This window comes from Vanellus vanellus, assembly GCF_965231255.1.
Source record: "Vanellus vanellus genome assembly, chromosome: 1".
In the NCBI taxonomy this organism is placed as follows: domain Eukaryota; kingdom Metazoa; phylum Chordata; class Aves; order Charadriiformes; family Charadriidae; genus Vanellus; species Vanellus vanellus.
The window spans coordinates 155,081,374-155,104,392 of record NC_138905.1 but is presented as its reverse complement, the minus strand read 5'-3'; the positions used below and the strand labels follow the sequence as shown (position 1 = coordinate 155,104,392).

At 37.1% G+C, this 23,019-nt stretch overlaps 1 protein-coding gene across 2 annotated transcripts in view; it reads left to right on the top strand.

Annotated features, from left to right (window-relative positions):
* ATP11A (ATPase phospholipid transporting 11A) overlaps nucleotides 1–19,991 on the top strand; it is a gene marked incomplete at both ends in the record, with an annotated part of 129,490 nt that extends 109,499 nt beyond the window's left edge. The window contains 7 exons of one of the 2 annotated variants that reach the window (XM_082498482.1): nucleotides 538–597; nucleotides 2,201–2,328; nucleotides 4,012–4,147; nucleotides 9,931–9,996; nucleotides 10,301–10,404; nucleotides 12,270–12,435; nucleotides 19,644–19,991. In XM_082498482.1, coding sequence (XP_082354608.1) covers nucleotides 538–597; nucleotides 2,201–2,328; nucleotides 4,012–4,147; nucleotides 9,931–9,996; nucleotides 10,301–10,404; nucleotides 12,270–12,435; nucleotides 19,644–19,901 — 918 coding nt within the window. Of the gene's footprint in view, nucleotides 1–537; nucleotides 598–2,200; nucleotides 2,329–4,011; nucleotides 4,148–9,930; nucleotides 9,997–10,300; nucleotides 10,405–12,269; nucleotides 12,436–14,390; nucleotides 14,469–19,643 lie in introns of those variants that run through there. The other variant, XM_082498483.1, reaches the window with a different exon arrangement.
* Nucleotides 19,992–23,019: the final 3,028 nt, after the last annotated feature.

The window sequence follows — 23,019 nt, the reverse complement described above, 5'->3', positions numbered from 1 at the left end:
ATCCCCCTGTTTAGACAGTTTTGTTATGTCTGGATGTTGGGATACAGTCAAAATTCTTTCAGTAAGCAGTGAAAGATTATAGAAAGATAATTCAAGGTCTTAGTGTTTAATTATATGTGTAGTTAGAGGAGGATGAAGTTTGAGGTCACGGCTAGAAACATCTTAAAATTACTTTGCTGGGAATCATGCTAACCAGTGTGTCCATACTTGCTTATCACAGTTAGTGTTCTATTGTGGATTATGCCTTATTTGCCTTGCCTTAACTGAACTGTGCTTCTGGATGACAAAATTCGTTTGCCTTGAATTTTGAAACTGTAGTCTTACAAGTTTGCCTTCAAAATATTTTAAGTATTTTTCTTAACAGTACTACTGTAAGATGAGAATGTTGATGTTTAATGTATGCAGCTCTTCATACTGTTCCTGCAGTGTTTACTATTGCTAGTGTTACAAAACTATGGTATACATAGTTATAGCATTGTACAGCATATAAATTAGTGCTTATATTTCACTTGACGACTGTGTCACTTTGTGTTTCAGAATGTCTGCTTCATTTTTCCTCAGTTTTTGTATCAGTTCTTCTGTGGGTTTTCACAACAGGTTAGTTGTTCTTTTTCCCTCACTGACATGTATTCTCTTTGGCATTTTTTTTAAAAAAATGGATCCTTTAACACTATGACTGTTCAGCTGAGAAAATTTCTAGGTTAGTTTACAGAACGTAAAAAGAAGAGAATCACTTTTCGTTCATAAGGTTTTCAGTGGCAATTGCAGTGAAGTTACAGAAATTAATTTTAGGAATTATCATGAAAGCAATGTTATTTTCAAAGTCAAAGAACACAGGAAACCAAAATCTGGAAATGGCAATGCAAAGTGAAAATTCTGTGGGAAATGTAGAGCTGTTAGGTCTAAGCTTATTAAACATGGACAGAGGCAATCCTGAAAGGTAAGTAATTGAACTAGTTGTTGATTTTTAGAATTTAGAATGAAAATGGAAGTAAAACTAGTCTTCTCTGGCATGTACAGGTATGAATTGCAAAATTCAGACAAATAGCAGCATTCAATTAGGTGAAAAGAAAAAATAAACACTGAAAGGTAGAGGAAAAGTGAACTGCTGCTCACCAGAAAAGTGCCATCATTCAGGAAAGGATCCGTCTTTCTCCTTTATAAATTTTTGTTTATTTATTTTTCCCCCTTGCTCTCATCTAATTTGTGCAGAAAAATGTACCTCTTCTTTCTTCTGAATGAGGGAGCAAAAAACAAAGGAATGAATGACTGGACTTAGACAAAGAGAGGATTAAGTTTTCAGGATTAAATTGGATAAATGGAGGATTAAATTGGGAGAAAATAGTATTGTTGGTTTGAATTTGTGGAATGTCTCAAAAGAAAGCTCCAGGAGGAGTAAAAATGACAGAACGATTTTTTTTTTTATTGGTTTTAATTTCAAATGACCGCTAAAAACTTAATAGGTTTTTACTCAAGCATTATTAGGATTTAGATATGAAAGCATGTGTTGATGAAAATTTACTTTAAATTCCTGTTCTTTAAAGTGCTAAATATAATTCTGAATCAAAAGGGGGGATTGACAGCAATTTTTATGGCATAAATGAGCACCAAATAGGTTTTGGGAAATAAACAACTCTTTTTATGGGGTGATGTGGTAAGTTTGAGGGCTAGTCACAGTGATGATATATACATGGAAAAATAATTTAGCGGGGAGAAGAATCAAAGGCATGTTGGGGTGTTTCTTTGTACAGCACATTGCAGTCATCCACAGGTGAAGAACCTCCATAGCACTCCCCCTTCCTCCCTGCATGTCTTCATGTTATATAGACATGGAAGAGATAAAAGGGGGGGCAGGGTGTGTGTGGATGCGCCAGAGGAATTTCTACCTCTAGAGGAATCTGCTGTTGTTCAGTTTGGGTAATTTGTAGTTGGTCTTACCGTTGAAACGATATGAGGGGCCAATATGTGGACTAGACTACTAAATTGCTCTTTTAGCTGAGCTTTTGTCCTCCAGATGAATGGAGTACAAGTTGTGTCTTACATCAGTTAGCAGCTGTTTGGGAATATTTGCCTCCATTCCGAAGGGATATAGTTTTGTTTTTTCCTGAAGAAGTTGACTCATTCAGTTTAAATCAAGTGTCATGCAGTGGATCATGTTTTAAAATTGAAACTAGCTGATGTAATTCTTTTCCATCTACAGACTTTATACGATACTGCATATCTAACACTGTACAATATCAGCTTCACTTCCCTTCCTATCCTCTTGTACGGTCTAATGGAACAACATGTCAGTGCAGACACACTCAAGAGAGAGCCTTCCCTATACAGGTAAAATTAATACATTGCACCCCAAAGTTTGACTGTTCAATTGTGAGATCTACCTCTGTTATAATCAAAGTCCTCAGGATTTCTGTACTACAAGGTTACAGTACAACATCAGATACACTGCAACAGAAGGGTTGAAGACTACGTGCACAGTCTGTAAACTATGATAGATACACGTGTATATTTACATACTGCAATCCCTACCATTCATTTGCCACCATTCATTAGTGAGTGAGAGCAAAATAGAAATAACTGTTCTGCAAATCAAAATATGATTTATTTTAGTACTCTATTTCCTCCAGCCATGAGGAACTGAAGAATTTTAAAAGAGAAAACATACCGTTTCTTCTGTGTACACGTTTTATTCTGAAAGAAGAGTGGAGTGTTGTATCACAGGATGTATTCTGTGTGGTGTCCAACATTGTCCTCTGCATATTGTTGACTCACTGCTGGGCATTGGAATTGTTACCGATTTAGATTCTTAGCCATTTGAAATACAGTTGTTGCAGATTAACTGCATGTGGCCATCTAAATTAGGAACAGTGCCCAGTTTTGATTCTTGTAGCTGCAAAACCAGTACATTTCAGAGAGTGGTGACAGTAGAGAATTTGAGATTTGAGAGAGGTAATATTAGATGCTCAAAGGTTAATCAATGCAGTGGTACGTTTTTATGTATGAAATTGAAGAGGAATGCAAGGTATTACTGTTGAAACCCACCCCCAGCCCCCATTTTTATTTTTCTCATCTATATTTTAAACGTTTTCAATTTAGAAATGGTCATTCAGAAGACCAGAAGACCTTTTTTGGTTTTTGAAAGCTAGCAGATGAGTTGGTCAGAAACATTTGGGTTTTGATACCTAACCGTCTATTGCTAAGGTGCCTGGGGCAAAAGTGCAGTTGTTCTAGGCTAGATGAGGCTACTGTTAGCCGCATACGGTTTTGCACTGTATATGTGTAATCTGTGGGGAGAAAAGACTTCATATGTTCATCAGACAGGTTTTAAAGTGCATACGGTAAAAATATTGGTTGGTGGTGTTTCTGTAATACAGAGATTTAATTTAACTGTGTTCTGATTTACTCTGATGTGGTTTATGATATATGCCAAGTTGATATATACTAATTCTGTGTGCAAGAACTAATTATGTAATATTTAAATTTTTCTGTAATTTCTGTAAGAAAAAGTTCTGTTGTTGACCAATCCCTGTGTTTTTTGTGGGAAGACATTCAAGAAATTGAATTTAACCTAGAGTTTCAACTCAACTGCAAAATCCTTGTTTTGCACGTTCCATATAAAATTAATATCTTATTTTGTTGCAATATTCTGTATAAAAGTACCCAATAGGAAATAAAGCAAAGTCTCCAGAGACCTCTAGTGTTTCCTTTCAAAATCTACAGTGGATCATCATGTGCAAAGCAAAATACTGGAAAAGTACCTTCTGTAAAAAGATTGAAAAGTAAATGCGTGCAGCACAGGAAAATTTACCATATGGTTGAAATAGGCATAATTACAGGCAGCAATTAAAAGGATTTAGTACAAGTTAAATTTAAAAAAATAAAGAGGAGATGTTCAGGAAGGATTTGGATGTGAAGTGATAGACAGTTGCTGTGTGGAAATACAGTGGTTTTGCATGCAATCATCATTTGTCCAGGTAATGATAATGAATGCATATATCTTGTTTTACACAGAGATGTTGCCAAGAATGCTTTGCTGCGCTGGCGTGCATTTATTTATTGGACATTCCTAGGAGTATTTGATGCTGTGGTATTTTTCTTTGGTGCCTATTTCTTGTTTGACAACACAATTGTGACCAGCAATGGACAGGTTAGTGTTGGATTTGGTCAGTCAATCAAAGGTTGTTATTTTAATGTCAAGTGTAATATGAACATAGTTTTAATTGTTTTCTTCAAGATTTCCAGCACAGTTGATAACTGTTTTATGGGTTATGGTGAGATAGATGGGTTATCTGTTTGGCAAAGTCTGAGCTATGGAATAGGAATTATGTGTAGCAGTAAAGAGAGGCATAGGACTAGACGGAATTTAGAGGAAAGTATTGCTTCAGAATTTACATAGTAACTCTTCTGTTTCATGCCTAACATGCATCTGATGAATATCTGATTAACATATCAGAAGAATGTTGGTATAGTAGATATGAATGATCATAAAAGAGCTCAAATATAACAAGCTTTTTAGTATTTTAATTATTTTTTACATATGGCAGCTTAAAATAATCTATCTCTACTTGCTTTGCAGTCACATGAATGCAAATTTTAAGAACTTTTGCATTTTATTTATTTTACCCATTGATATTTTGGTCTATTTTATTTGTGTGCTTTTTTTCTTTTTGCTACTTGCTTCTCTTCCTATCCTCAGCTAATGACAACCAGCACTCACATGGTAAGACTATTGTGGATTTGTCATGATATCCATTTCATCTTTCACTGTTCTTTAATTAAACTGTTAAAGAGCAGTTAAATATTTGCTATAATTATTTCAAAATGTCACTTAGACCTATAGATAGAAATGTTCTTTATTGCTGCTTTACAAGTACTTCAAATACAAAGAACTTACTTAGAATAGAAGGTATATTAAGGAATATGAGGTGTGGTAAAGAGCCATGAACTTTAAAAAACAAGCAGGCTTTTTGCTTCCTCGCGTCTTGTTATTTTGTCCTATGCTTTTCTGTAACCTACATTTTGTTGCTGACTCCCTCTGTTATAGAAGAGTTATTACAGTTTATGCTATAAAGCGCTTTAGAAAAGACCCTCCTAGTGAGACAAAATAAACTGGGCACAATTTTATTGTCTATATGCGACGTGCACGTTTGCTAGAAGTGCGATATTCAAATACCATTAAATACCATCTTTATGACATCTATCAGGAAAATGAACTTCTAGTGTGTGAGAAAACACTTGTTAGAAAGAGCTTTTCTAAGGACATAATGAATTTCCATTAAACATAACTGTACACCCCACCACTTCTTTTTCTGGTACCATTATGTTCTCTGTTAGATGTTCAGAACTATTCATCAGCTTATATTTATAGTCCTGAAAGTTAGACTTCTCATACCTGTACACCTTTTGTAAGCTGTTTGTAATGCCAATATTCTGATTGCGTTCCTTTTTGAAATTTTAGTCTACTTCTGTTGCAGACATTAAAACAAATTCTACTTGGTAAAGCTCTAAAGCCAGACTAGTGCCTAATTTCCAAATTTTGAATGTGTGTGTCTACAACTACATACCATGTTAGTATTTTATGATAAATTGTATTGCTTGATGAGACATTCTGACTCTTGAGTGTCAGAGTGGGTTAGAAAATTCATCATCATACAGCATGCATGCTTGCCTGCCTATGTAAAACTTCCAGATTTTGAGTTGCAATTTTAGACTTAGAGGCTTGAAAATGTTAGTGTTCCGGAATAGTCAGAGGTACATATGAGTTCGTACATACATGAATGCTAGTTGGTGTTGATGGTTATTTCCAAGTATTTAAATTATGCTCATGTCTGGAAAAAAAGTCAATGAAAGATTTGAAGATTTGAAGGGTTTACCACAAGAATATGCTATTATGGAACAGGGAAAAGGTAGAAACCAGGAAAGGGGATAAAAGGGCTGAAAGTAGCACTAATACCATCAATGATATACAATGATTCAGGTTAGGTTCCAAATTGTTAAAATGGGCACTGAAGCAAAAATTTTGAATTCTTCTTTCCGTCCAGAAATTATTTAATTGCCATTTTTTGCGAAACTAGTAAAAATTGAAGAAAGTCAATGTCTTTCACTTAGATTGATCCCTGTGTCAGACTAAAATTTACTTACCGTTAAAGTTGCTTCCAAACATAATCGCCCCAAGATGTCTTTCAGTGTTTAGAAGTTTGTTTGAAACTGTTTGCATGCTGTAGAGTGATATTCTTAGAATAATGGAAAAGTGTACTTTTAATCACTGAGACTTACTTCATAATGCCTGCCTCAACTATTTCCTGGTAAACAAAACTAAGATGCCAAAGATTTATCTCTTTTTAATTGTTATTAATTTGTGGTATTACTTTGCGTATGGTGTTCCACTTTGGATATGACATGGTTGGTGTTGTAAAAACATGTAGTCAGAGACCAACTACAGAAGGAAGGTAAGAAGAAAAGAAGGCACAGTAGAAGTGATTGCAGATTGTAAGTGTCATCTTAGTTTACCCATACAATAAAATGTATTTCCTGTGTGATTTTTTATTTTAACATTTGATGTGGAGTGGATTACATAGGAACATGGAAGATAAAAGAAATACAGTTGCAGGAGGAGGGCGGAAGTCTTGGATAGGCTGGGAGCAGAGCATAGAAAAATATTTAATAAACTAGATGTTAACAAACAGACTTACAAAAGAATGATTCACACCCTGAAGACATGAGTAGTATCTTGAGATAGTCAATGCTGAAAATGCATTGCGAGGTTTTGTAAGTCACACCATCCCATGTTGTTCTGCTTACCTTTCTCTGTGCCAAATTAACAGCCTTATGGAGTCTGGTGTCCCTGTGCTATGACCTCGTTTTCTGAGCCAAAAAGCTGGGTAGGTGAAGGGTTTAGTTACAGCCTGATGCTTTCTATCTAGCCTGACAAACAGAGATGGGGGAGGCTGTTTAAACTTTTTTTTATTTAATCTAGCAGCTTTTATTGGAAATACAGACACATCTGTTCAGTATGCAGAAACTTAGACTGACACTGGGCTCTCCAAGAGATGCCAGATATGACATGAGAATACTGTAAAAATGTAACTGCAAGGAGAAAGTTGATAAACATTTCCATAATTTGAAGTTCCTAAACCAGATTCCTGTACAGTTTTAACTGTACTGATTTTTTAATGTTTTTTTAGGGCACACAAAATATTGCAGCAGGGGCATGACCCTATTCAATTATCATATTAGATACCAAAGTAACAGTCAGATCAAAATGCTGAGGCTTTTCTGCACTTCATCTTGTATCTGTACACTTGGTCACTCATTGAGTAATTTTAAAACAATAATAATTAAAAAAATAATGAAATGGTTACTCAGAATAATGAATCTTTCAGCCAGTCATTTGTTTATTTTTCTAAAATGGTTTGCTGTTCCCACTTGATCAGATTATCTCAGCCTAGTTTACTACAGATAACTGGCTTGTGGCTGGCTGTGGTGTCCATTCAGATTTTTTTCCATGGTAGCATATTTGTGTGATCATTTGCACATGCGGATCCCCTGTCATCTAATATTGTGTAAGCTCATATAGAATAATGTAGATGGAAGGGGACCCTGGAGGTGATCCAGTTCAACTCCTTGCTTTGTGCAGTTGCTCAAGACTTTGTCTAGAATATCCCTGAGGATGGACATTTGGTAACCTTTGTGGTCAACCTGTTCCAATGTTTTTCTGTCTTCATGGTGAAAAAATTTCTTATAGTACCTAAACAGAAATTTTCTTGTTGCTGAAGAGAGGTCTGTTGCAGTTCTTCATCTTTTAATTGTTCTTCAAATATTTGTGGGCAACTACTTGGTTGTTCCTAAACATCCCCTCCACTGGACTAAATAAGTCCTTCGGCCTCTCTTCACAGGAGAGCTACAGACTGCTAACCATCTTGGTTCCCTGCCACTTGATCCTTTCCAATTTTTTTTCACATCCCTCCTGAACTGAGGGGTCCAAAACTGGACTCGGTGTTACAGGTTCAACCTCACTATGTCTGAGCAGAGGGGAGTGATAACCTTTCTTGATTCAGTGGCCACGTTCCTTCCAATACAGCTCAGTTTGCAGTTTCCCTTGTTTATAGAGAGCGCGCAGTGTAGGCTTGTGTTCAACCTGGAGTCCACTGTAACCCCACTGCAACTTCCTTTTCAGCAGGGCCATTGCTCAGCCGGTCAGTTCCAATATATTATACCTCCATAGGTGTATGACTTTGCACTTTTATTTATTGAACTTCCTCAGAGATCTATAGTCCCACTTCTCAGATCAATAGAGGTCCCTCTGGACTGAGACTCTGCCATTCGTTATGTCAGCCATTCTCTATTTTTGTACTACCTGGCAATTTGCTTATGATACTGTCTGTGTCACCCTCCAGACGATGCCAGAGATACTCAATAATATCAGCCCCAGTGTCAGTCCCTGGTGTAGTTCCCTGATTACTACCAGCCAACCAAACATCAAGTCATTGATCACTAAACTTTTGAGTCCAATGGTTTAGCCAGTTTTCAACTCAAGTAGTATTCCGTTTACCCAGCCTGGGCTTCCTTATCTTCCGAATGAGAATACTGTCTGAATCAAGCGTGTCAAATGCCTTGCTAAATTCAAAATAGATTGCATCCACTGCTCTCCCTCCTTAACAGCTCCTTAACCTGTTGCTCCCACACTGTTGACTGCTCCTTTCCTGCCTGAGCTTTGCTGTTAATGCAAGGAGCAGGCTTTGTTCTTGAAGACTTAATATCCAGAATATTGAATACTTCAGCATTTTCTTTAACACCTTCCACTAGGTTGCCTTCAGTGGACTTACATTTTCCCTTTGAAATTAGAATGCCTGTAAACATCCTTTTCATTACCCTCAACGCCCCTCAACTAATCTTAGTTTGAGCTGACCTTCAGCCTGTGTGATTTTCTTCCTCTGTACCCAGGTAATGCTTTTATGCTAACCATTTGCTGCCTGCCCATATTGTCATCTCTTGTATGCTCCCATTTTGCCTTCTTATTCATTGAGAAACGTCCTGCTTGGCCAACTGGGTCTTCTGCTGAAACTTCCTGTCTTCCTGCAGAACAGGGTTCATGACATCTCACCATTTTTCTCTTTCAAAATCATACGGCTCTCTTGGGCGCCCTTCTCTTTTGTGGGTGAAATGCTCTGAATAAAACAAAGTCTCTTCTAAAATACAGTGTCCTAACTCTGTTGCTTGCTTTCCCAACGTTTCTCTGGATCCTGAACTTTGTCGTCTCATAGCTGCTGCAGTCCATGCAATCCTCTGTGACCATGTTCACCACCAGTTCTTCCCTCCATCAGCATTAATGATCATTTCTGCCCACTTGAAAAGCTGAAGTGTTTTTATTTCGTGATGCAAGTGGGGAGAAAATCAACCACAATTCAAAAGCATTTTATCTTTAAATGTATGTAGAACATTTATGTAGTTACATGGCTTTGATGGTTATCACATTCTTTCTTGTACTGTTACTCATCTGTATAACATGCTGTTGAACCTCCAAGAAATCGTGGAAGACCAAGGACAGCAGAGGAAGGAGACAGAAAAAAGATGATGTTCAAGAAGATTGATGAAATTGTTGCAGTTCGTTTGTAAATCTCAGTGATTTGTTAACTGCTACACTTCAGTTTTACTAAGAAACATCCCTGTGAACTTCAGGTTGAGTGCATTGATTGTGTTTTTTTCCTGTCTGTATGAAGTCTGAGGCTCGTACACACAAGGGTGAGAAACCAAAACGATTTGCACTGGATAGATCACGTATGAATTCAGCGTTGTTGCTTGAGTGTCAGTTCCGGATACAAAGCAATACATAGCTTTGTAGCTGTAGCTACATAGCTACAGGTTTATTCTTGATAATTGACCAAATAGTGTACAATATTACCTATAACTGCTTTGGACCATTTTTTATAGATGTTTGGAAACTGGACCTTTGGAACACTGGTGTTTACTGTGCTTGTATTCACAGTTACATTGAAGGTAAGGCATGCTGTATTTTATCCATTGAAGCTTTCTTAGAGCTTGTTTTCTGATCGCTGCTTACTTATATTGGTTTCTCTCTATGACCATACATTGTCATACTAGTTTAAATTAGTTTAAATACAAGTTTTGCTGTCTGTGCCTTGTTAACTATGCTCAGAATTGAACAACATTTTTTAGCTAATTCTGTGTAGAATCCTTCAATTTTTTCAAAGGGAGTCATTTTATTTTGTCTCCTGCTGAGTATTCTGTTGCTGCTAGATAGTAATAACACTATATAATCTCATCTGGGTTTTTTTTTCAGCTTGCACTAGATACACACTATTGGACATGGATAAATCACTTCATGATCTGGGGATCACTGGTATTCTACATTGTCTTTTCTCTGCTCTGGGGAGGAATTATTTGGTATGAACCCTAATATAAGTTGCATCACAAATGTTATTTCAGAAAGGGTTGTTATAAAGTTGGTATGCATTTCATTTTTTTTGTTCCAAGCAGAATTAAATTTAGCTTTTATGTATTGCAGAACTCCCAATAGCAGTCACATTTTAAACACATCAGTAATGGTAATTACAGAATGCTCAGCTCCTCTTTCACTGAAAGGCTGCTGCAATATTCTTAGAGAAGACTATGAAGAGAGGAATATCAGACCTCAGGCTGCCACTGAGGCTATCTCAGTAGTTATCGGTCAAAAGCAGTCCAAGGGTTGGTTCAAGTAGCTGAGGCTGTCAGTATGAGGCAGTGTCGCTGAGTAGGTCACATCTATGCAGCTTGGGTCTAGCCACCTATCTAGTCAGCTTGTCTGGGAGGGAACTAGCTGCAGCAGTCTAAACTAGGGCCAGGGAGTGAAACTGACATGGAAGTTGTGTGGATGACCAGGAGTCTATGTTTTAGCTTATTATTTGCCCCGTTACTTAGCAAAGTAGATTTACGGTAGGCATCTGAGTGCCTACTTGTTCTACTGTTGTTAAGAAGCTTTTTAAAAATTAGTATAATTCTTGAACATAGCTGATTGAAACTAGGTGTTGGGGGTTTTTTCTATTAAAAAATTCTGTGTACTTGAAACTGAAATTTTTGGGAAGGAGATCAAGTTGAAACAGGTTCAAGTTCTTACTCTGCCTGGTTGCCAACAGGAACTTGAATTTGCGTTTCTTATCTGTAGATAGTGCCCAGTTACAAGGTTATCTTTTCTAACCTCTTTTGCTGGAACTGTTCTACTTTGTATACATAAGTAAACATTTTGAGGGACCAGAGAGAAAGCAGAGGCTAACTGTTGCATGGTGATTAAGGTGTCATTTAATTGGGAGTAAGGATCTGTATTTCAATGTGTCCTTTGCCACTTAGTAACTAGCTGGCAACTCCTTGGATACTCAGTAGCCTCTTTTTTTTCCCTCCCGTAAGATCAGATCTCAGTTTCTTCATCATCAAACTGAAAACAGTTTGCAGTAATGACATTGTCCCTGCTGATGTTTTCTAGCCAGCCTTGCTGTGTATTAGAGATGTAACTAAATACAGCAATGTATTTTAACTTGATTACCTTTTCAGAATGCAAGGACTTCTGTCAAATTTTGGAAACCAGCAGGAAACTGCTCTACTGGTAGATGGGCTTTACATTGGAGTGTTGCTACAAACTGTCCATTGATCTTTGCTCTCAATATACATGGCTTCTGGTTCCCATTACTGTACAGTGATGGCATTTTAATGACCACACAACTGCTATGGAAATACAGGAAAATATGAAAGTGAAGGCAGTGAAAGTGGAGGCAGATAAAAATGTGCTGAATAGGTTAAGCAGTGTAACGTGAAACCATCAGAGATGCTTAAGGGAGCTTAAGAGGTATGAAAAAAGGTGTGGTCAACGAGCCTTACTCTGAGGATACATACAGGCGAGTGTGCATTGGGAAGGAGAAGGGAAGTGATGGGTGGGACACTGAGAAGAAAGGAGGCAAATATCTGGGGCAAAATAAGGAGTAGATGGAAGAGCATAAAGAGGATAAGAATGTAACTTAGTTTGTCATTGCAAGGGAGAACCAGCATGGGAGGTAGGACAGCATAGTATTTTCTGCAGCCTGGAAGACAAGAAGAAGGTAGTTCTCTCTAGTCAGCGAATGTTTAGATCTCCTTTTGAGAAAACTGGGATGGATGAACTTGCACAAACTGGGAAGCTGAACCTGAAGTATTTCATCACTGTCATAATTATTATATTTAACATTGCTAGTCTTTCTTTTGTGTATTGAAGCGTAATATCTATTTAATCTTTTTCCTACTAGGCCTTTTCTCAATTATCAGAGGATGTATTATGTGTTCATGCAAATGCTGTCTAGTGGTCCTGCGTGGCTGGGTATAATTCTGCTCATAACTGTCAGCCTTCTTCCAGACGTTCTCAAGAAGGTCTTGTGCAGGCAGTTGTGGCCTACAGCAACAGAAAGAATCCAGGTAAAAATATTTGTCACTGTGAAGTTAGTTTTTTGTATCACAAGTCTCTAATTATTAGACCTCTTTCAAGGTTAGAAATGAGATTAGAACAGAGGTTCCCCACCCATGGTGTCTGTCACTGGTGGTACACCAGCCACTTCTGAGCTGTATGGTGAAAGACACTGCCTGTTATTTATGTGGTGGCATTTACCTGAACCCTGGGGCAACCCCTCTGCCTCCCTACCAGCAACCACGGGGAAATCAGTTGATGAGGGTGGTGGGAGACAGGCATATGGCTCAACATGGTTCCTGGCTTGAGGACATAAGAAGAGTAAGGGGACTGGGATCTTGGCCTGGATGGCAGTTGTTCCTGCTGTTGTAGAGTATTCAGAGGCGCTGCCCACGCCCCTGAATTGAAGTAATTATCTTTCATACCAAGTCATTCTACTGCATAAATGAAACTCTAATGGGGACATTTTAGTGATTACCGTGCAAGCTGAACATAGTTATCTAAAACATTGAAAACCAGCTAAAATAAGCTAAGGTCCAAATAAAACCAGTAGGAAGGGTGCATGTGATTTTATTGAAATCCCCCCTAATGTAGGGATTTGCACAAGCAGTTGCAATCTTATACCAAGGGACTCTACAACTGTGTGTTTATTATTGAATAAATTTAGAATTTATACACTTAGAATAAATGTGATGAGTATATAGTGTGTTGGTAAGGAATATGTAGTAAACTCATACCAACATGCATATTGCATGATCTGTACAATATAATACTTCAAACTATTTTATACTGATGCTGTGGCTGTTACAAAACACCTCTATTAAAACTTATTCATATTCTATTAAAAATTATTTCCTCTTTTATATTTCACCTTATATTTTGCCTGTTTTCATACATTATCTCTACATAAATGTGCCTTGCTGTGCCGATGGGAAGAGTATTCTAAAATCTGTTGTCACCTTGCTTCTGATAAGCCCAAAAGGAGAAACTATTGTGTAAATAAAGACTTGCTCTGTTGAGGCTGAAAGGGAAGTCAGGTTCTGTGGAATGCATGGTACTATTCTGGGGCCATCAAACCAGTCCCAGTAGAAAATTTTACCTCTTATTTTTGATTCCAACAAACTTTCATATATATGTTAGAAGGTGTAGGACAATAGAGGTGTTGAACCTGAATCTTAATGTTATTGCCCTTACCATTTTCAGCCCATCAGCCACTGGTAGGTTGAAATAATGAGTTACCAGCGACTGCATTTGTAGGGATTAGTTAGCATTTTAATGTTTATTTGAGAAGATCCTTTGCATTAAGAGGAAAGGAATAAAGGAACTTTACTTCTAAGGAAAGGAAAATTTCCCTTTTGGCAAAGGTAAAAAAACTCTTCTCTCATATTTGCAAAGTAAACCCCCTTGCCATTGTTTTGTATTCCTTGAATGTACAGTTGTGAAAATGGCCCACTTCAGGAGGACAGGAATAAAGAATAAAGAATAGCAGAAAAGCATTCCCAAGCAGATCGACATTTAGCGTTTTTCTGGTTTGGTATCTTTAATAGATGTCTCTTTGCTATATATGCCACTTGTGGAAGAAGTTGATCTCATTATAGGTTCTGCATGCTTAATTTTTAAATTCCAAATTTGAAGTCTAAAGAGGGGGACTGAGGGTGGATTAATGCAAAGAAACAAGCTAGTAAACAAAAGCCCCGAACAACAGTATTACAGCATTTCTTATGGACATTGAATGTTAATGCTGGAAAATTAATCATTTGTAAAGCAGCCTTTGGGCTTAACACTGGCAATATTCATTTTTTACTACTTAATAGAAAATCTTTGAGTTTTAACCAGCTATATCCCTTGTGTTTCTTCTTCCCTGTTTCTTCCTGTCTTCCAATCCGCTTTGTCTAAATAACTGCTACCTTGCTTTAAACATAAATGATGTGCACGGTTACTTCCTACAATCTGCTGGGGAAATCAGACTAAACATCAGTGCCTTTCTGTTGAGCAGTCCACCATCTTTATGCTTTCTCAGACTTCAAGCAGTCTAAGTTTCTAATGGAACAAAAGGTGACTTTTTTCTGCCTTTCTGCATGCTTGGCCATTTCATTCAAAGGACAGTAAAAAGTTTGTCATCAGAAGTTATTTACCGTACTCATTATCTCCATTTCTGATTCACGTCAACTGTATTTTGAAGAATACTTTTTAGTAGTTTTTTCCTTCTTCTGTTTGTTTACCTCAAATATTCTGTGAATCGTTGTCACAGTCCATCACTATCACTGTCGTTTTTGTCACTGTTGTTACTGAATTTTACATAATGTTTCTGCCTCAAGAATCTAGGATTCTTAGATCCTCATTTTAATCATTGGTCATGCTTGCATTGTACCTGAGTAAATGGAATAGTTGACACACAAAGAAGTGATAATTCTGATAATGCTGACGTTACTAGCATAATACAGAAAATGTGGTACTGGAAGCCATTTAAGCAATCTTTAGAATATATTAATATATCTGCTCTTCTGTGATAATACAAGAAAATGCATCTTTTTAATAAGTTATTTCCAGCATGCATTTTGAAACTGAGCTTTGCTTATATTACATTTTATGAAATTCTGTGGTCCCTCTAGAAGGAAAACAGCTCAAGATCCAGAAGTATATGACATCTGATATAAAGTAAAAGTAGAAGAAATGCTAGTAAACTTTGGCTTCCCTGCAGTCTGCAAGAAAACTATTTTTGACTTAGTACTAAGAGACTGTTGGTTTCCATTGCAGATTTTATATCTTTATTTCTGAACTGGTTAAGATAAAACATACATTTCCTCTTTCTTCCCCCCTTCCAAAATGTATAGTCAATAAAAATTACTGTAATTACCTAAGTCACCGGGAAAGCACACAAAGTTTTTTTCATTATGGAATATTCTGGTTAAAATTGGCTTTTAAGTGCCTTAGGATTGGTTTGAACAGAGCTTGTAAGGAATTATTTTTAAACTTAATGCATTCCTATAAGCTATATTTCTTCCTTTGTAATAAAGGGCTTCTGGAACAGTTGACAAGATTAACATAGGACCAGCAGCCACCTCCCAGCTTACTACATCAGTTCTCGGGCAGTTCTGAGTGTTTCAATTATTTGAGAGTCACTCAGTGTGTGGTGGGTGATTATAGAATCGTCTAAGTTGGAAAGGACTTTCACGATCATTGAGTCCATTATCATTCAGATGTTTTTAAACATTCTGTATCTAGTTCTGTTTTATTTGGGAGAGCTTTTCAGTTATATATACACACACACACGGAGGTGTGTGTGTATATACCAGACATATATGTACATAAAAGTATATGTGTATATATGTGCATGTATATTTATATATATGCCTATGAACTGTTGTCTGTCTTGGGCTAAAACACTAATTCTGCAAAGGCTTTGGAGGAATCTGTTGTCTTTTGGTAATTTTGGTCAAAATCTGCTCATGTCTGTCATACATGCAGTCCCAGTGACTCTTTGGCTCAATGAAAGAAGCTGAATTTTGTGCTTTAACTGGAAATTGCGCAGCTGTGAGGTTTCTTTCAGTCTTTACTTTTAAAGAACAATAGGGTATGTTTTTACTATATCCAGTCTACATTAATTGATTATATTTCCTTTTTCTTTATTCTTCTTTCATTTAATAGCAGAAGCTCAGCAGCTCTGTTAGGGAAAATATAAATTCACTTTAAATATCCTCTTTTCATTTTTATAATTGTCACTTTGATTGACAGTGTTTCAGCATTCCCAAATATTTTATAGCTGAAATACCAGGTGTTTAGATTCTGAGCTGTAAATAACTTCTGTGCTTTCATTCCTTTCTAAGAAATATTTTTCTTTTTCTCTTTGCTTCTGACTGATTTTTTTTTTCACTTCACTTTCACTTCAGTCACAAGATCGGCCCATCAGCCTTGTTATGAGATCTCTACTCTTTGCTGCGCTTGGGGGAACCCAAAGTGGTACTTTTGCCTGGGGAAGCCTCTCTGGGGATTCATCATTCTTCTGTTCCTCAAGGGGCTTAGCTGCTGTTGAACAACTGCACGGGGCTCTTAAAACACTAGTCACCAGCAAACTGTTGTCTTTGTCATGTGTCAGGCTCCTCTTCTATGGAAAACAAAGAAATGGATCTTGCTGGGGCAATATTTGAATCCCATGGAAGAAGTTACCTTGGTAACTCGCCTGCCCTCTCTCCCCGTAGGGTGATGACTAAGCTGTAAGTCGGCCTTCATTAGCACTGGCCCCTTCACCTCCGTGTGTAGCACTCCCTTCAGTGTACCAGTTGTTCTGGGGAGTAGTGAAGCGGAACGTCCGCTCCTTAATTTGAAATTGATTTGACCTCATCGTATCACGAGGACCTCTCCCTTCAGTACAGGTTATTGTCAGAGGGGAAAGACCCACAGCCCATGGTACTTAGTCATGGTACAGTTAAGTGCTTTTGAGAGTGATTAAGTATTTTTAACAGAGTTTGAAATGGAATTAGAAACATCCTCAGAGTGACTCAAAGGATTAGCTTCAGGATCAAGAAATAGAAACCTTGTTTTACACTGGGTAACCTTGCCTTTTTAAATCTGTCAGAAAATCCGTCACTTTCACAGGAGTTGGCTACAATATTTACATTTGTACCAAATGGTACTGTTCATTCACATTTCCCTCTTGTATTCAGCAAGAGTCTTACTTTTTTTCCTCATCCTTGCAGAAGAGTATGAGACATAAAACAGCCCTAAATGCACTGGCGAACAGCGATGGGCGACTTCTTGAAGGAATTCTTTCAGCTTCCGAGCCATAATTAGATCAAAGCTAGGTAACAGTACTGTACGTGTTGCCAGTTTGGATTAATTTTTATTGGTGAACTGTGCTATTTACAAATCAACTGTTTCCTCCAGAGTTTTTGATATACTTTATTAATATTGATACAAAATCATTATGTTTTACTTGGAGAACCTAGTTTTTGCACGAGATGTTCCATGCAACAGGTAAGATCTTTTTGTCTCAGACGCTTACTTATGTACGGCAAAACAATGAATCCATATACTCATAACAAAGCCCTATAAATACATTGTGTTATGTATAGGTGTTGTGTGACGTTTCTTCTGTAAGAACTGCAGCCATTACTGCAGAGTGTACTCACATCACACCATGGTGTAGAATACATAAGTCAGAAGTAATTCTCACACATTAGTAGTTCATCCATCATCTCTTGTGCTCTTGAATACATATATAGACCAAATGCAGACAGTAAGGGAGGAAGATAACGATACAAAAGGAAGTGAGTTACCTGTGAATAGTACCATGGGCCAGACACTGGAGCTGTGTATCCGGCAATGTGTACCATAGTCTTGTGTTCTGTATAGACCAGTGCATGGCTGCATTGCTGCCTGGGATCAAGAGAGAAACGTGGTAGCCTTGCCAAATACCTGAGACGGCAGCGTGAGTGGTGAGCTCCTAAATCCTCCAAACATTAGGGCAGCAGTATGAAGTTCTCTGCTTTACATCAACTTCTTGCCACGCCACAGATTACACAAGTATACGTAAGAAGGTACACTTTGTATTCAAATACATTCCCTCCTGGGTGCCATATCTGCTCCAGTCCCTTCATGTTCTCCTGACTCCTTTTAAAAGCAGCACAGGAGGAACTTAGTGAAAGTGCGAAGTATCAATACGAGAAGAGGACAAATGCAATGTAATGTGCTTGTGTGGGCTTCAGGGTAGTTGAAGGGTGCTTTTGATTTACTTTTAATGACTGCTAGACAAGTAGTAGTAGAAAACCTCAGCTTTCTTGAGTATCTTCAAGCATGGCAGATTGAAAGCATTTGCCTTGGAGCTATGTCTAGAAAAACCATGATTTTATTTTTAGAAATACATATGGTAACTAAAATGCTTCACTTCCTAGCTGGAAGAATAAGAAAAACAGTTACCATACAGTGTATGATTACTTCCTCTGACATTTCCAAAACAAAATCTGTTACCTGATTATCTCCATTTTTCTGTATTAATGTTGGTATTTGGTCTATACATGTGTTTAAAAGAACACAGGCCTCGCTGTTAGTGAGCTGTTTGGTGTAGTTTGCTGATTTTTCCAAGAGTAACTGTTGTAAGAGAGGTTTCTGATTGCTCTTGGTTATGCAAGAGTCGTGTCTCAAGTTTGCGATTGCCATTAAAAATAAAATATTAAATCTCAGCCAAACTTCTATAGGCTACATCATTAATATTTATTTTGTGCTTTTTGCTACTGTGTTACTGTTAACCGGGTAGGAGGAAGGGAGTGATTAAGAACAGAGGATTGAGTGGCTTATATAGCATTCATGAAGAGAGTGATTAATAACTTTGATTTGAATCATGCTTATAATGCATTTATATCTTAAATACCATCACATAACTGCCATACCTCTATGCCTGGAAATTATATGTGCATTTAAGTGAGAAGAATTAGATAAACTCATTGAGGAAAGTGCTGTGCTGATTTTCTTTCAGTTTGTGCACATATTCCAGGGTCTTGTCATGCAGCTATGGTGTTACTGTAGTCCTGAGTATTTCCTGAGTGGAAGTGTTGATTCTGCCAGAGTATGGAGTGATTATGTGGTACAGATAAATTTTAATGGACAATTAGACCAAGATAGTATTGTGATGTGTAGTATAAATTGCCTGTATAGATGCTACACATAAACTAAGCAAGTCCAAAATCAGATGCTGCTTAGAATACAAAGCAAGTGCATTGAACCTCTGGAACTTCCATCTATTAGCACAAACCAACTGTAAAGAATTCCCTGTCTTTGGAATTACAGGGCAAAGTACTTGAATCTGTTTTGTCTTAAAATTCCCTTTAAGAAATCCTGACTGAAAAAGCTCAGAAGTGGAAAGATGTACCAGGAGAGATCACAAAATGAAATATAAACCTGATTTAAAACAATTCAACTTGAGAGCAGTCCTCTGTGTCCTCATCTGTTCTCTGAAGAGACCATTGTCAGGTTTAGAGAGTATATGTAAAATTATGCCTGGTTCTGTAGGTCTTAATATAAAACTTATCATGTTGAAAATGGTTGATTGCTCAGCATCATGAGGGTTTATACCTTTCCATGCAACAAATAGCCAGAGTGGTGATCTAGTGAAAGGTATTATTATATACCAAGGGCACAATGGCCCTATGGAAGAACACAATTGTAGACTTTTAGCTCCAAAATCATCTATTCACTGTGTATTTGGTTTTTTTCCTTTTGACAGAATGCATCGAGGCACTGTCAGGAGCATATCTCGGAATTCACACCTCTTGCCTGTCTGAAAAGCCCAAGATACAGGAGCAGTGACTGCAGCAATTCCCCAGCAAGAAGGTCTAATTCTCATTCTAAAAAAATGATGTTTACGCACTGGAAAGGCGTTGATTATTCAGTACTTCCATCTGTCTTTGGCTATTCAAATAAGCATTGCCGTTCCAGTGCAGGCTACCGCTACAGTGGGTCAGGTTTGGAAACGTCTGTATGACAGAACACCAAGTCAAGCCTTTAAAAACTGTATTTTTGTTTATTTCTTTTTTCAGGAAACAAACATGTCACAGAAATATATTAAACTATACCTGGCTTTTGCTGTCTGAGGTAATGTTCAGACAAACAGGAACAAGAGCTAGAAGTATGAACCCTTCCAGGCCAAACAAGCCTCTTTTTATGTTTTGAACTACTGGAGCAATGAACAATCTGCACAGTCTGGTACTGTGAGACTGGTAGCACTAAAAATTCTCTTCATCCTGTCTCAAGACTTTTGTGCATTTACTGCTTCTGTCATCTTTAGTCATTTTCTTTGTTACTTAAAGCGTATAGTTTCAGTTAGTGACCTACATTTTGAGATCAACAGTTTTAATTTTCAGCCAGAAGCAATGACCTCAGTTATCTCCAATGAAAGTCTCCTAAAGCATCTTTAACAAGTGCTGTTTCTGATTTTCCTCTGTCCTTTTTCTTTCTCTGCTCTTTCTGTAGAACAAACTGGTGTTTCCTCTGTGCAAATCTGCTTTCAAGAAACACTCTCTAATGTTCACTTCCTTGTAAGTGGCCAAATCAGGGCTATGTCTGGTTTTCAGTTACTTTTCCCCCATAGAAAGATAGGCAAAACAATCCTTGCGTAGAGTATGTACACACTGTATGAAGTCAAGTTGGCTGTTAAATAGGTAAATGTTGATGTTACTATCTGCTCAAAAACTGAATGTGAGAACTTTGCCTGGAAGGTCTTTGTGAATTTGTCAAAGATGCAGATTACCTGGTGTTCCCACTTCCTATCCCCGTGATTGTAAAATAGGCATAGCAGAAAGTATTTAATATTAAGCTTTTTTGGCACATTTTTTTCCTTAAAAGAAGAAAGGCTGTTTTTCCAAATAAGCGCCTTTTACTACCTGGATTCATCCTCTTAATTTTGATTTTTTTTTTTTTTTTTTTTTTTTTTTTGCGAGTATGGTTAAATACTGGCTAATTGGCTTGGTAGATGTATTGCAAAGCACACAGCTGTTAACTTTTGCAAGCAAACCACGAGGTGGCACACGGCTGTTTACTAGGAGTTGAACCGTAGTTGTGATATAGAAACTAGTTAGACTGCAAGGATTCTGTTCGAATTCCTTTAAGAATGACAGCCAACTTGCACTTCTGTTTTCTCTGCTACATTTATGTTACCTTGCACTAATTCAACTCTTAGCTGTGTCCTTGTCTTGTTTCTTTAGTCCAGTGTTTTATTTTGGGGTGCAAAAATATCTGAAGGAGTAATCTGATTTCAATCAATTTCAGCCTGGTGGTTAGAACTGGTTAATAACCATAGTCATTAAATACCTCTGGGAGGACATTAGCTAAAAATGTATTTCAAGGTGAAAACAAAATATTTGCTATCAGAGCTGCAGCCTTTATTGGAAGACGCGGCCAAGACATTGTGAGTTGTCTTTCAGTTGGACTAGGGTGGCAGAGAAAATCATCTCCCTTTTCGTGTTTAAAAGAAAAACAGAGGCAAAATAGTTAACTTACTAATTTACTTTTTAATAAAAGAAAAATCAGCTGACTAGGAAATGTTCCTCACAATATTTCGAGTGATTTTCACATTAAACAAACAGTCAAATATTACTAAAATGCCCTGGGACAAGCAGAGATTGTAAAGTGAATTGTGAAATTTTCAGTATACCAAAGATATGAGAATTTTAAAAAGTCTAATGGTGAGCGCCACAGACGAATTTATTTTCACCATTTAACATGTAGCACTTTTACGTTTCAAAGAATGTCCTCATAGCAGTAACATTTTGAAATATGTACGTGTGTGTGGGTGTGTGTGCATATACTTGCCATTGCAGACTTGAATGTTGGTCAGTTAGAACCGTCCCCTACATAAAACACTGGTGTATATATTTTTAAAAAGTTAATATGGGTATAAATTTTATACCAGTAGCAGTGACAAATTTCTTGTGTGTAGTTAACAAATTATTTGTAATGTATTTTTTAGAAATCTTAAAATTGCCTTTGCACTGAAATATTTTTCATACTGTAGCTATTTATATATCTGTTTTACGCATACATTTGTTAACACACCATTTCTATTTTTTTTTTAAGTATATGTTTTGAAGGCTTTTTTTATACCTATGAGTTTTGGCCACTTAAATTTAGCTTAAAGTGGTGTTGTGGCTGAATGTTAAAATTCTAATGAATGTCAAATTAGAAATATAGGTCTATTGCTCTGTCAGTCTCTCCCAAACTATTGATGTTTTGTTGGTATTTGTGATAGCGGTGATCAGAGTGCTGGACTCTCAGTGCTATACTATTACTGCTAGCTTTTTTACTCTCTAAAGCCTCCTGCTTTTTTACTTTTCCGAGGTTCATCTTTTAGCCTTAAATAAGGAGATTTTTGCTTGATGTTTTTGAAAATGCTGCATTCTTGTTCTGCCTACTAACAAAGCAGTTCATTGCAAACTTCAGGTAGCCCTGCACTTAGGAATTATTGACAATGTTATTCAGGCTGAAACACCTATATAAGCGCTTGGGAAATTTTAATTAAATGTTGTTTTTTGGAGGGGAAAGAATGCTTGAATTTAAGTGGAAGTTTCTGCTTTGATTTAGCAATACTTTTTCCTTTAAAAGTTGGTACTGTTTGTTTGTTAAAATAGACCGTTTAATGGAAAAACAAAACAAAACATAAAACATCAACTTGGTTTCACTTGATGTGCTTTTGCTTCAGTCCCCATTACTGTTACCATGCAAACCTAGTCCACTGCAGCAGGTGTTAACTTGGGAGTTTCATTGTAAATGGATCAGATGATACAAAGATGAAAAAGTAGAACTTAGATCAAAATGCATTAGAATGTTTTGTTATGGATGGGACACTGAAAGGAGACAGATTTTTATGTATTAAAAAAAAAAGAATTAAAGGGTAAAAGTATAAAAATCTATATAACTTCCTAACTTGCCTTGTTTAAATTGTTGCAGCTTTAACAGCATAGTGTCTCCATAACTGCTTCTATAAATGTCTTGAAACTGGTAAGCGCTAACCAAATGTACGTGAAGACTTAGAAAGTATTTCAAGCTTTTCGGCCACTGAAGTTCATATATTCCTGCAGTGGCTTGTGGCAAAAGATCTTTTTTGG